Source organism: Phaseolus vulgaris, chromosome 2 (assembly GCF_000499845.2).
Source record: "Phaseolus vulgaris cultivar G19833 chromosome 2, P. vulgaris v2.0, whole genome shotgun sequence".
NCBI lineage: Eukaryota > Viridiplantae > Streptophyta > Magnoliopsida > Fabales > Fabaceae > Phaseolus > Phaseolus vulgaris.
The window spans coordinates 16,128,497-16,143,730 of NC_023758.2; the positions used below are offsets into that span (position 1 = coordinate 16,128,497).

Below are 15,234 nucleotides of genomic sequence, written 5' to 3' on the forward strand. Positions count from 1 at the left end.
ATTTAGTCTCATTATCACTTATTATTATTTTTATTGCTGTCTCAAATTGTGTTTGAACAAAAATAACAAAATTTTCCAAAGTCTTGACAACTTCAAATTTTTGTTTTAAAGGAAAAATTCACGTGTACCTCGAATATTCATTAACTATGGTCAAAAAATATTTATGACCATGAATTGATGGTATTGAGTATGGTCCCCACACATCTATATGAATCAATTCAAAATATTTTTTTAGATTTAAATGTACTAATAGGAAAGGAAAATCTTTTTTGTTTTAGAAAAAGAAAAACATCACAAACAATAGATTTGTTATATTTAACAAAAGGAAATTTAGTCATGATAACATCAATACATTTGTTTGAAACATGCCGTAATAAAAACTGCCAAAGGGTTTAGATCACTAGCACTGACATTATCAATATTGATGGTATGTGCATATTTGATGGGTTTGATTTGAATTTTCTGATAGGATGGGATCCTAAGTATATAAAGTTTATCTTTCATCTTAGCTGAACCGATTATTTTTAAGGAGTTCTTGTCCTGGATGTAACAACCATTAGAGTCAAAGGTAAGAACACAAGATAAATTATGAATCAATTTTGCTACTAAAAGAAGATTAAAAGTGAAATAAAGAATATACAAATAGTTCTAGAATAATTGGCAATGACTTGATTTCCATTTGCTAATTTGACATAAATAGGATTCATTTGATGATATGAAGTGGAATAAGTTAAGGATGAACATATGCAGTTATAGTAGCACCACTATCAAGAATCCACGAACTGAAGGAAGAAAGAAATTTATTACCGGTTTGTGTTGTCATGTTAGAAGGAATAACAAAGACTTAATTAAAAACATTGTTATTGGATTTGGATTGTTGTAAAAGAGCTAACAATGTTTGATACTGCTCAAGAGTAAAACCAATTTTTCGAAACTGCACTTTTGTCTTTGAACCTACATGATTTTGCTCATCATTATTAGAATCTTGTTTGAAAGAAGAAATCATCTCTTGATGATCAGAAATATGAATTATGTTTCGTGGGATCCTCTACTTTAAATGATTCCATATGTCTAAGGAATTGTTTATATAGATGATGCTTTGTACGATGGGTGGAGAAACAACCTTGACCATCCAAGAAATAACTAGCATATTGGATCTGTACCATGTTGGAAATAATAAGTTGGTATGAGTGGGAGCTTTTATGGTTCCATCAATGAAACCTATCTTGTTCTTTGAAATCATACTCATTTGAAATAAACGAGACCAATGATGATAGTTTGGTCCCTCAACAATAATAGAGACAATGAGAAAGGAAGGATTATCATATGAACTACCATGGTAAGGAAAACAAAATTTTTGTGAGGGATCAATAACTTCACCCTTGGGTAAATGTAGCAACCATAGCACTTCTGATGGAAGAGGCCCAAGCACAAACCCACATACAAGCCCACCAAGGAGTAGATTGGGCGTATCACTAGAGCCATGGCCAAGAAGGATCAAGAAGATTGGAATACTGCTACTGATGACAGAGAAACCTTCTTGTACATGTTTAAAATACCATGAACTCTAGTGTAGAAATAGGATTTAATTTTGTTAAATTAGAATAAGAAATTTTACTTGTAATTATTTTTAGGTGAAATTTGGTACCTAAAAACCAACCTTGGTTAAATTAGGGTTCTTGGAACACCTAAATTAACCAAGGCCGGTTATGACTAAGCCTTGGAGAAGAGAGCACATGTTCCATGTGCTTAAAAGCTTTCCATCACATGCTCCATGTGCTAAGTCTCAAAATAGGCGCCAAATGCATCACATTTAGTTTAGCTTTCATTTCATTTGTATTTGGCTCTTCAAATTTCAGCCCTCCATTGCTATAAAAGGAGGTGCTTGGGTCATGAAATGACAAGATTATTCTAGAGCAAATTGCTGCCAAAATTGTGCCAATTTTGCTCCATGTCTCCTACCTCTCTAGGATTTTTTAATCTTCATTTTCATCTTTGCCAAGTGAGATGGCCTCACCACTCACTCTCCACACCTAGCATGCACCTTCAAGGAGTCCATCACTCTTCATGAGTTCCTTGCTCGTCTTCTTCCATGAATGCTTCCGCCAATTTCACCAAAGAAAAGCTACGGATGAAGGCACACCTCCATCAACTTCAGAGCTCTTATACCATATTATAAAATAGAATAGAGATGAACAAAAGAGAAAAAGGAAGGAAAAAGATATGAGAAGGAATATTTATTCTATATATTTAATTTTCCTAACTTAAATCAAAACAAAGAGTTTGAATATATACAAGTAATACACTCATTCTAAGTCTAGCTAAACAGACATAATGTAAAATAAAGAGCCAATAAAGGCTAGTATAAGAAAAGACAAAATAAAGGCTAGACATATGTACAAAGAGAAACAACTAAAAATTAGACAAGACAAAATTAATATTAGCTTCCTTCTAAAAGGCTTGTATCCATATACTTTGATACAAGTGATTTCTTTTCCAAAGATTGTTACATATTATTAAATTTTTTTTTATTACTAATATACAAATAAACAAATTTTAGTTAATGTTAGTTTGTAGAAGATACATCATCTACATGCTACCATAAACAATCGGTTAAATCGTATTTTCAACCGGTTGTTTTTCTGATAACAGTTTTAATAAATTTGTTTTCTTGGTTGATCTAATTCTTTGATATGTAAATCATCATTAATCTTCATTCTTAGCCAGTATTTGCAAAAAAACTTTCCTTAAACAATTCACTCCCCTCTTGTTAAGGTCATTAATTCTAACATAAATAATCCATTATTTAATGTAGGTATTAAATTAAACATCTCTACATATACAATTCAAAGGTACAAGTAGAGTTAAGTATTGTTATCAATGTTCTTACAAAAGGTCGGAAAGGTCTTCATCCTCCCTTGAGTTCTTTGAGTTGCTATTGGTCCTGGTTGATGATGTTGTGCGATCTTCGGTCAATGTGAGTGGTGTACTTGCATAAAGTACTTTGATGCCTAAGTTAGCGTTCAGTATGAGGTATGTGAGTTAATACATATTTTTTAATGTGTATCTTTGTCTTGGTTGGTGTGCCTATTTATAGTGTCATGATAGGTCTCTGACACTAGGCCGAGATTAAGGTAGGTTATCGGGTTAACCTTTGGATTTTAGGTAAAATATGTTAATCATTTTGTGTTAAGAGGTCTTTGTGGGGTCTATGGAATCTATATTGGTCACGTCATCTGAGGGGTATTCGATCAACGGTCTTGAGCAAGGCCCCTCCGAACCGTATTGTACAATGACCGTTATTAATATTTTTTTTAATCTATATGTTTTTTTTTCAATATTTGTGGGTAAAGACTTTATTCCCAAAAGTCAAAACAAAAATGGTTGTGTACTACCTTATATGTAAATTACGGAGGAGTTAATATCCACCCATAATAATGATCATTAATTGATCTAGGTTCGTATGGAAGTCGACCTAATATTTGGTAGCCAAAGTTGTTACTAAGATATTATACAATCCTAAAGGCCTACAAATACCATTTCAGGAAGTATTCTTGACACACTTAACATTTTCACTCATAATTTATTCTCATATTCTCAAACTCTTACTAACTTGAGCGTCGAAGAGTCTTTTGCAGGTGAACCACAACTTAGCTTTCTTCAACAAAGCTCGACAGTCCTTCATAAAAGAAGTCAATTCACTCACACAACTCGAATGACTCTAACTCACCCTCGGTAAGAACATTTGATGGCCACCACGAGATCCTAACAAAACTCTTTGCAGACCACCTTATTGTACGCACTAGAAGTTAAACTTTGGCATCAATATTGCATATCAAGATGGATCCATCTGCCCTAGAATCCCTTAAAACCAATATTGAAACAATCTTCCAACATGCCACCATTGGCATACAAAAGGATATAAAACAACTGATGAACAAGTATCAAGACGATATTCAATCTCTCAAGAAACAACATCATAACGAGATTATGACTCTTCACCAGCAGATCGCCTCGCTCTAGCATGATTAGGAAACTCATCATTCAGAGTAGCCAATGCAACATAGTACAAAATTTGAAGTTGAATTTCGCCCTGCACTTTCTTCTAAACCAACCAAGGACACAAAAATAGCTTTGTCGAGTACATATGGGGTATCAGTTGCACATATCCCACTAGTTTTGTATCATAACTGATATCAAGGACTAATAGGGACAATTGATCCCTTATAGTCGGGAACCTAAGTCTGATCACATACTATGGAAGCTCGGTCATGCCCACAATAATTTTCCTTCAAAGTACTACTAACTGCGCTGGGGAGTAGGAACATGCATGCATTAGCCCACTTTCATCCTTTTACCCCTAAGGTAATGTAGGTCTTGCTACCAGAGACATGGTAATGACTGAACTTTGAAAAATATGACGAGTCCTCAAACCTGGAAACTCACGTCAAGGCTTATTTCACTCAAACCAATCTCTTTTTCGAAGATCTTCACATGCATTGCCAATTATTCCCAACAACCTTGAAAGGTAAAACTCTCGATTGGTATTACTCGCTACCTCCCCTCTCGATCGAATTTTTCGAGACCTTCTACAACATGTTTACAACTAGGTTTGCAACTTCTAAACCCATTGTAACAAATCCCACGTCTCTTCAAAATGTCATTCAAGGACACATGGAGTCATTAGGACAATATATGACCCAGTTTCCCAAATCATCCATGAGAATCCAACGAGAAATAATCAAGATTCAATGTTTAACAACAAGGTTCGAAAAATAGAGAATTAGGGTATTTTAGTTTCTTTTTTTCTTCATTGTAATCTTTTTGTTTTACCTCTGCATGGAAGGTGAAACTCCTTGGGGTTGATTCTCTTGAGAGGGTTTCTATACAATAAGGTATTATTCTTAAATTCTTTGTAGTCACTTGTGTTTTACGGATGGTATTTTTTAAATATGGTTTTTGTCAAAAGAATATTTTGAACGCTTGTTGAGAATTACGTTATTTTCTTTAATTGGATTTCTTGGTTAATTTTCTTAATCTTGATCAATCTCTTGTTAAATTAATTCAAAAGGTAAAAGATAAACATCTCACGAGTAGATGTTGGAACTAGTGATATTGAATACAACAGTGGACGCTTGTTTTGCTGTTAAATTTTGTTGAATTTCATTGACACTTGTTTGAATAAGTTTGACACTCTGTGAGAATTGAAAGAGTGAAAATATTAAGAAAATCAATGATAAATTCATTGTCGAATAAACTTGAGAGTCAACATGCTTCCTTTTACAATTTTAATGTACTTTATTTTTTGCACAATGGTCCCAACTCCCTTTTATTTTCATTGTTATTTCTAACCCTTTTGAGTGCATATAAGTTCCCCTTTTATTTTCATTATTATTTCTCTTTTGATTGCAAATAAGTTTTCAAGATTGTGTGATGAGAATCAAATAAAGGAGGCTTTTATTAATGGAGGAAGAGGACATCCACCCTCACATTTGAAGTTCTTCCTTCTAGTCTTCTCAAAATTAAAAGAAGACATAAAATAAAGATGAGGCCCAAGCCCAAAGCCCAAGCCCAAGCCCAAGAAGGCCAAAGCCCAAAGAGCCCAAGTCCATCCCATGAGGGGCCAGGCCAAGCATTGAAATACTCTTGTATAGTTTTAGGAGGTGTGGTTATTAAATAAAGGAGTGTGAAAATGTAAAATAAAGTCACATTGTCCATGTGACTTAGGAGAGTGGTGTAGGTGTAGTTTTTAGGAGGTGTCATAGTAGAAAAAGGTCACACCTCCCATGTGACTTGTTTTTGGTGGGAATTTCAAATGAGTTTATTTGAATTTTCCCACCTATTTTTCAGAACCTCTAGGCTATAAATAAAGGTGCTTAGCTTGTACAATTCATATTTGAATTTAGAGAAAAGAAACTATACTCAATTTTTGAGAGAGCATTGGAGAGCTTTGTGCCTTCTTCACTAGTCTTATCTTGATGGTTCCATGGTTACCTCAAGTGGCGGCTTGCACACTCATCTAGGAGTCTCCATCCTTCTAGTGGCGTGATCATCCAACCATACATCCATCTTCATGAGCTTTCTCCTCTCCTTCCTTCCTTCTCTTTCAATTGTTCATGTTTAGCTTGTTGTTCTTGAATTTCTGTTCGGCAGTTTTCAATTCTTAGGTGATTTGGTTCGGTTCCTTTGTTTCCTTGTTGTTCATTGTTGTTCTTATTCATTTCCAGCCTTTATGTTCGGTTCATTTCAGTTTTTAGCTAATTCTATTCGGTGCAATTGCTTCTTCTTTCATTTTAATCGGTTCAATTTGACTATAATTGGAACTTCCATATGAGTTTGGATTTGGTACTAGTTTTGGTGAGTTCTTGACTTAGAACATTGATCCAATTCTAAGAGAAAGTGCCTAACTATTTTCCAACTCAAGTTGATTCCTAAGAATGTCAAGAATCATTCTCTTCTTTGCTATTGGAATCACATCATTGTGTTAACTGAATTTACTATTGAATCCGTTGAGAGACGACTTGAGATCATCTAACTTTATCTCCTGATTGGATTTACTATTGGATTCATTGGGAAACGACTTGAAATCATCTAACTTTATCTATACTATCATTTTTTTTTTGTGTTATAGAGTTTAACATTATGTTAGACGATCTAGCATTGTGTTAAACAATATACATTAAATATAATTTTAATTTAACAACAAAACAAAAACTATCAATATTATTCAATATCTCGAAAACAACATATTCCTTATGTTGAAAAGGAATCAACACAAAAGAAGATAATCTTTATTATACCATTCATTTTATGATTTTTTTTGTTAGGTGAGATAAGTCTTAATGTTGAAATGAATTAATATAAAAAAAAATCTCTTTCTGTTTTATTTTTTGATAAAATGTTTTATATCTTTTTAAGAAGAAAAAATTAACTTAAATTTTTTCAAAAGCATGTCCTTTTGGCAGAATTTCACAATTCAAGTACAATTTCACAAGGTAATTATTGAAATAAGTAAAATTTTAAAACATTACCAAAATGAGTAAGTCGTATCAAGATGACACAACTTCATTAAAATCTAATTAAATTATAATCATGTCATTTTGACATGACTTTAGTTTAGATATATTGAAGTCATGACATGTCAACACGACTTCAATGTAATCAAATTTCAACTAAAGTCATACTACCTTGATAAGACTTATCCATTTTAATAATTTTTTAAAAATTTTATCCATTTTGAAATTAATAAATGAAATTGAACCTGAATGATAAAAGTCTCTCCTTTTGCTAGCAAAGACTATTGCTTGATTTGGGTTATAGTTTAGAACTACAAGTTTAACACTTGCATAAGTACGAAACTATCTGACTTTGTACTAAGCTGTTTAGTATTATTGACATATATTTCAACCATCTTTCCAACTGTATTTAATGTCTTGTTTTGCAGCATTTTGAAAAGAAACAACACAAGAAAGGAATCCTCATTTATGTTATACAAGAAAGAATATAATTCATATGTTATAAAGGTTCTTTTAAGCGAGAACTCGTGATACGCCTCATTTAGGAATCCTTCAAATCAAATTTTCAAATTCACAGTTCTTGTATCACGTCTTAGCCAACAGAAATATCTTTTAGGAAATAAAATTCTAATGTATTTCAGAACCATCAATACTACAATTCATTAAAACCATATCCTTTAATATTAGGGTATAGTGATGCGTTCTCCTTCTCTTTTATCCTATTTTATGGTATACTTAATTTGAATTGTCAAATATTCATTGAATGAAACTATTAAAAGACAGAAAGAAGAAGAAGAAGAAATTAACTAATGAAGGAAAAAATGAAGGGCATCTTTTGCCAGCCACAACATAAGCTAATGTTTCTTCTCTTTTCTTGTTATTTTTACTCCTTTGCTTTCCTTTACTTGTTTCCTACAAAATTCTCGTAGGGCTGTAATCTTGATTCTTAACACAGCACCTGAGCAAGTTAGTGGAATGAATTCATATTTTGGATTCCTTCTCCTAACTCATGATGATACCTGACTAGAGTTATGAGAACCTAGCAAGTCATCACAACTTGTTTCCTCACACAGACACTCATGAGGATTGGCATAGAAATAGTCCTCCTCCTTTGGCTTATCTAAGATAACTCTACGCCTAGTTGGCTGAGCAATTCTCCTCTCGTGAACCCCTCTCACGGCATCTGCAAACTCAATCCATGAAAGGGTCCCATTTTGATGCATATCAACTAATTCTACCACCTTTTTTCGATCCAATAAGATGGTCCTTTTAAAACCAGAATACCTGCACACAAACTAACTAGTAAGAGAGACTTTCCACGGATATTCATGTGCAATAAAACATAATTGCTAAAGAGAAAAATGTTAGCAACTCACTCTTCATCCCTCTTTTAAATACACTCTTTACTATTGACTGAAATTTAGAAGAAAACCCAAAATTAAGTGTCTCACTTTTTATTTAATGAGTTGCACTCATGGTTTTGTAGAAAGATTGCATTATACTAGGTTACTAGCACTTCTCTTGCTGACAACTTATAGATTAACTCAGAAGGATCCCACTAAATCGGTAATGTGAAGTTCACTCATTTTAGTAGAGGACGTGTCATTGTGCTAAATGAGTGTGTTTACATTCTCCAAAACCAAACGGCAACCTGCAAGGGTAAATACATACCTGCGATGACCTTCCACTAGTTTTGCCATGTTCCCATCATAGGTAGGAACAAATGTGTTGCTGGCTGCTGAAACCATAAAATCCAAGGCTGCCATCTGAGATGAATGATTCTGGAACTGCCGCAAGTCATCCCAGGTTAGCAATGTTTCCTTTTTCACCTAGAATTGCAAAGAAGAAAAGTCAGATGCTTCCATGCAGAATAATTTTAAAGAGCAAGAAGGGGGATCAAAAAGAGAAAATGAACATTTACATCAGGGCCAACCACTCTGAGAGCTAGACCAATTTTCAACCATAGGCAAAATGCACAAGGAAATTTTTGCATAATCCACAACAAACCCATTAGAACTATTATTCTGAACCATTTTAATATCCAAAAAAAAAAACAGAAAAGTAGTAGGAAAAACTATAATGCAAGTGAAAACTCACAATTTGGGGAAATACAGCTTTCAATTGTGCAAGCCTACGTTCACTACCATAAATTTCACCAGCCGCAATATAGATTTGTGTCTCCCTACCAAAACCTAACGCTCGCAGAACTAAGGCTGCCTCCTCTGGTGTCAAAGGACATAAACCCTGTGATCTCCTCTCGTCAGAAATGATCTCCTTTTCTTTCCACCATGGGAAAGCATACCTGAAATAGAAAAGGAAATTCAATACTGTGGCTCATAGCAGAATTTCTGATCATAAAAATCTTTATTTTCTCAAAGTACTCCAAATCAACATATATAATCCAAGAAATATAGTATAGAATCTCTACTCTCCAACTGGAAGGTTCCTCCAACAGCACAACTAACTAGTATCTAATATCAGTCCGAAACTATAATGTTCTAATTTTTCATCTCAAAATAAATAGAAGGCATAATTAACTATTTCAAATCAATGGTAATTTAGCTATCACAGGGAAAATAAAAATGATCTTCATTTGTATCTTCCCTAGCATCTCTTTGAATTAATGACAAAAACAAGAATGGTTAAAAATCCAATATATAGAGCCAAACAAGAAACATAAAAGACCTCAGCTGCTTGAGCTCTTCAGCTTCTTTATCAGTGCAACCATGGGTACACCCAGAGAAAGCCAACATGTCCATCTCATATCTGAGATGCAATGCCACAAAAGGTCCCTTCTCATGAAGCATCTGAATCAAATTGTGCCCCAAATTCTCAATTTGAGGAGTGAACTTAAGTGCCTGGAAATTGACACGACACCTGAGTTTTTGTAAATCAAGTGGAAGACCATTGTTTGCTAGACGTGTATCGGTTTTGTTGAAATGTAACACTTTATGTTTTCCAAAAAGTGGTAAAATCTGCAATTGGAATTAACAGCATTGAATTAAATTCAATATATGTACTGGTCATAAAAGGTAACACAATATTAAAAACTAATTATTTTCTTCTATACACTTATCGAAGCCATAGTTCTGAATTTTGACGCCTACTTTGGCACTACATCAGAAGCAACTCAGTCTAGTTTATAAAGAGTAAAACACAAGAAAAGCAACTTAAAGTAGTACTTGTGGCTTTCTTCATATTATTTCAATTTCATTCAGAAGTTAAAATGTCTGACTTCAATGATAATGTATTTCTTGATATAACACAATCAATAGTCTCCATTTTCAACCACATAACACATTTCTTCTCCTACATTGCACACTTGCCTCTCTTGTTCTTTCCTTTTTAATGAGAACAGATATGAGATGTTTAGGAAGACGAATACTAATGAATTTGATAATTTACTGAATTTAAAATTCTCAGCCAATAACTGCTAACCCAGATAAGGAAACAATTGACAGCTCAGAGAAGGAGATGTCCATTAGAAAAGGTTAAAATACAAGTATTGCAGACAACAAAATCAAATCAGCACAAATTAATGGTTAATTACAGGGGGGAGCATTCAAAGTGGGCCATCTATAATCACTTCAGAAATGACTCCTCACATGGAAGGTTTAAATAGAAACAGTAACTTTAGAAATGCATCATGGAATGTTAAAACAATTTTTTAACTATGATCCCAATTCACCCTCCACGATGGATGGGTACAGACAGTACCAATGACAAGACAAAATGGAAAATTAAAATGCAGTCCTATTTATATAATACAAGTTCACAATGCACTTTAGTCTTATTGCATCACATAAAAGCAATAAAATATGGCAAAAGCACAATTAGTAAGTAAAGCATGATTTAGAACAAGAAATCCATAATAATAGACTATGGACAATAATAATGCCCAATTCCCAATCAATTTGCAAAGGGACAAAATTATTCACATACATTTCATCGTATCTATGTCTACTAAATAAGACACCAGCAACATGCCATACAATCAGAACAGTTAAGAAAGGTTCCAAGGCCAAATGAAAAATTGATTTAGGAGATAACTACACACTTGTATCATAATGCTGACAAATAAAAGAATCCATGCTGTGCTAAACTTATATATTTCAATTACGTAAAAATAAAGGTGAAGAATCATAATCACAATATCAAAACTTAAATGGCAATATGCATAGTATATAGTTTTTGGAATTTTGCTCAAATGACATGAAACAAATAAAATGCGCACACCTGTTCCAAGTAATATTTTTCATTAGACCAGCTAACAGGAGGCATAATTCTGACAAATAAAAGAATCCATGCTGTGCTAAAATTATATATTTCAATTACGTAAAAATAAAGGTGAAGAATCATAATCACAATATCAAAACCTAAATTGCAATATGCATAGTATATAGTTTTTGGAATTTTGCTCAAATGACATGAAACAAATAAAATGCACACACCTGTTCCAAGTAATATTTTTCATTAGACCAGCTAACAGGAGGCATCTCCAAGGTAGAGTATCCACGTTTGCCACCGAACTTTTTGGGCACTTTTTTCACTATCCGAACTTCATCTCTTAGAGAATCAATGAAATGCTTCACATCAAAAATGTCTTCAAAATTGCTGCAAAAAGAAAACTAAAAACCTTAAAATGACAAGGAGGCCAAATTAGAGGATACTCATCTTTTTTTCAGAACAAGGTATACCTAGGGTCTGCCCAAAATGATGTCTTATCAAGCTCCGGAACAACCAATGTGAGATTCAAAAACCGAGCAACTGTCACCATATCACAAATCTGAAACATGTACCACTGAATGAGTATTTATGCTTGTCATACAATAGTACATAGAAATGGCAGAATGGAAAGTACAAACCGCAGCACGCATTTGATTCAAGCCCCCATTGCAGGAAACTCTTAGAAAACCATTACTTGTATAATTTCCTGCCAGGTTGGTCAAAAGTTTTAAACATATACCAAAATGAGTTAGAAAATACAGGTAAAACAGTTAAAGTATCTTATCTATGAAACCCATAGTATTGCTTTATACTAGTCGTAATATACACCCACACACAATCCTTTTAACAACTAAAATACACAACATCAATGGAAATCAAAAGACGAGGCACACCAACAGGACACAACTTTTGTCCAGCACTCAGGAAATTGTCAATAAATCCAAAACAAGCAAGCAACTTTGAATAAATCATTATCTATACATATAAAATAGTTATAGAAGAAGTCCTGTAGAAGAACATATCATATATCTATGAATGGAGATCATTTTTTAATATTTAGAGACAATTACCTCTTTTGTTTCAACTTAGACAAGTACATGTAAAACTACCAGGCATGAACGTGTGCATATCTTAAGACCCTATGTTATTGTCATATTTTTTTTCCGTTTAGGTCCCTCCTGCCACCCTAAACCAAAACTGTATGGGACCACAAATAAGTATTAATTTTAAGCAGCTCTTCTTGCAGGAAATCCTTAGTTAGAATTGATCTAATCTTAGTTAGAAATTCTAATGCTCTCATCAAACATCCCCTATCACAACTTTATAAATACCAAATAATGAATGCTAGTTAACAACCATAAGTCCACAAAGCATTGATGCTCCAGAGATTTCACAATCCAAAAATCTAACACAATTGCACCTACTTTTAGTTAAAGACAACCATAACGACCACAATCGTCTAAAAACAAAATTAGCAAATGGGTTTCGTTGCTCAAGCATATTATATACATATCCACTGTAAGATTAAGGCTTCAAGTTATTCATTTAACCAAACAAGAACTTAGCTGTAAGACAAGTATTCAGTAAAGAAACTAACTTCGGGGAAGAAAAGCAGGAGGCGATTGAGCAACCCCATTATCCCCTTGTATTGGAAGCTGAACTTGGGTTATGTGATATATACCATTAGTAATCCCAGAAATCAAATGTGAATGCCATAGTTCACTCACTGTCACTAACTGAACCAGACACGTCCACAGCACAATGCTTGAGCAGACACGAATGAACCAAATCCTCAAACGTGTCCTAGGAATCACAGGAGCCGGAAATTTATCACACCTCACTTGTATACCCTCTGATCTAACCTCCATTTCTCAGACACATACCTCATTGCCGCTTCATCGAACCTTAAAACCTTCATACAGTTTCCAACATTTCCCACACAAACCAAATCAGCTTAACACAAATAAATAGACAACGGATAAATAAACTCATTAATGCAACCCCGTGAAGCCCTACCTCGGGCACAAACGATGCAACAAAGAGGACGACTCCTTTAGAGAAATTGAAACCGACCCAGAATTAAATTTGAAGCAGATTCTCGTGGGTGAGACTCAAAACACGATCTCTTTGCTCTTCAAGAATCAATGAGCAAAAAATTATCAAGAGAAAGAGGGGAAAAAAGTGTTACAGAGAAAGATTGGGATAGCAGGACGAGAGAAAGATCCAAGAACAAGGGAGTGAAGGCAAAGGATCAAATCTCAACGACAAACAAACGGTCTTGCAATGAACTTTATTATTCCCTTTTACCGGAAAATTGTGTTTTTTCTTGCCTTTTTCTTTCCCACACCACAATTTCGCCAATCTCAATGGAAGTTTCTCTCTCTTTTCCACAGAAAAAAATGTTCGCTTTCTCTCTCTCCGATTCTGATTTTCTTGCTTTACAGTAAGTTTTTAAAAAAACGAAAAGAGTATAACCCAAAATCAGTTACCTTTTCTCAAGAAAATGATACAGCCGAGATGAATTGAGATGAATGGATAAGGATTAACTAATCAAAATTAAAGAGTTTCAAATTATTCTATTATAATTCTAACAACTTCTTAGCCTACCTTCAAAATTCTGGAGGACACAAAATCAATTATTTAAATAAAATACAACTTTTAATATATATCATACATATTTAAAGTTTTTGTTTTTCCCAAGTAAATAATAAATGTATTAATATTAAATACTATCATTTATGATCAAATTTAATGAATTTATAATAACTATTTCAAGTTATATTTTTCAAGAATTATTTTTATGAGCTAGGTATAATAAATGACTGTGGTGAGCCTGTAAAATGTCAATATTTTAATTTTTAAAAAGTATCCTATAAGAAATTATATTAAGAAGTTAGGAGTGATGGAAATACGTTAATAATGGGATTAACTCTACCCATTTTGCAATTTCAATCTTATGTATAATATATTAATATTAAATAGATTACGATTATATTTTCAGTTTTTCAATATTATAATTTAATGTAGAGCTAATCGAACGATGTATTCGGATCCTCGGTCCAAACACTTAAGTGGGTAAGCTCAATTAGATAAGGTTGTACCCAGTTCGGTTTGGGACAAGTATGGACCCGATGACACATTATGAGATCGGTCCCGATGTTTGGTAGTTTATGCAAAAAAATATTATTAAAAGTAACAAAAGGAATAGTTGAATTAGTATTATGTATATATCTAATACATACAAATAAAAGCTATTGGAAATGACGTGGCATAGCATCCGAAAATAAAAGTGTTTGTGAATAAAATGTTTTATGATTGAAATTATATTCTCTCTATTGAAATTATATTCTTTCCATTGAAATTATGTTTTGTTTATTGAGATTATATCTCATTGATGAAAGTTGTTGAAGGAATGTCTATAAAATGGGTTTGAGACCCCAAGTAAATGTAGGCTTTTCTGAACAATATATACAGATTATAGTTTGAATTCTCTCAGTGACTTGATCGCCAGAGTATGATCAACAGGTAGAGCCCCCTTTGTCCCAAAGATCAGCATCTTGGAGCATCACGTTGAGACAGGTCAAAGCGGAGCTCATACCAACTAAAGTCAGCTGACAAGAACATTTGGCGTCCACCATGTGGCCCGATAAAACTTGATATCATCCACATTTGCGACTGAGCATTTATCGATATGAGAAACACGAGGCAAAGACCGTTGGGATCTGAAGGAAGCGAGGTCCCCACCTTGCAACAAATCATGGAGACCATGAGGGCTCTCCAAGAGGCAAACGAAAAATATAGACGAGAGCATGGGCAAGTTCTAGAAGAAGCCAAGGCAGAGCAAGAGCGGCTACGAGCAGAGGCCCGAGCTAACCAAGAGCGCCTTATGGCAGAGATTGAGGCCTCCTAACTAACAATGGAGGAACATGCATAGGCCAATAAGGAGTTGCGCAAGACCAATGAGGAACTGCGAAGGAGCTCGCACCGACAG

At 33.9% G+C, this 15,234-nt stretch overlaps 1 protein-coding gene across 1 annotated transcript; it reads right to left on the reverse strand.

Annotated features, from left to right (window-relative positions):
• Positions 1 to 7,803: 7,803 nt before the first annotated feature.
• Positions 7,804 to 13,795, reverse strand: LOC137810806 (rhamnogalacturonan I rhamnosyltransferase 1-like). The gene is made up of 9 exons (XM_068612257.1): positions 13,260 to 13,795; positions 12,841 to 13,155; positions 11,882 to 11,949; positions 11,714 to 11,802; positions 11,468 to 11,630; positions 9,702 to 9,991; positions 9,114 to 9,318; positions 8,688 to 8,845; positions 7,804 to 8,300 (listed from the first exon to the last, which is right to left on the reverse strand). Exons 2-9 carry the CDS (start codon positions 13,109 to 13,111, stop codon positions 8,024 to 8,026), a joined length of 1,521 nt encoding a protein of 506 aa, XP_068468358.1. The 5' UTR covers positions 13,112 to 13,155; positions 13,260 to 13,795; the 3' UTR covers positions 7,804 to 8,023.
• Positions 13,796 to 15,234: the final 1,439 nt, after the last annotated feature.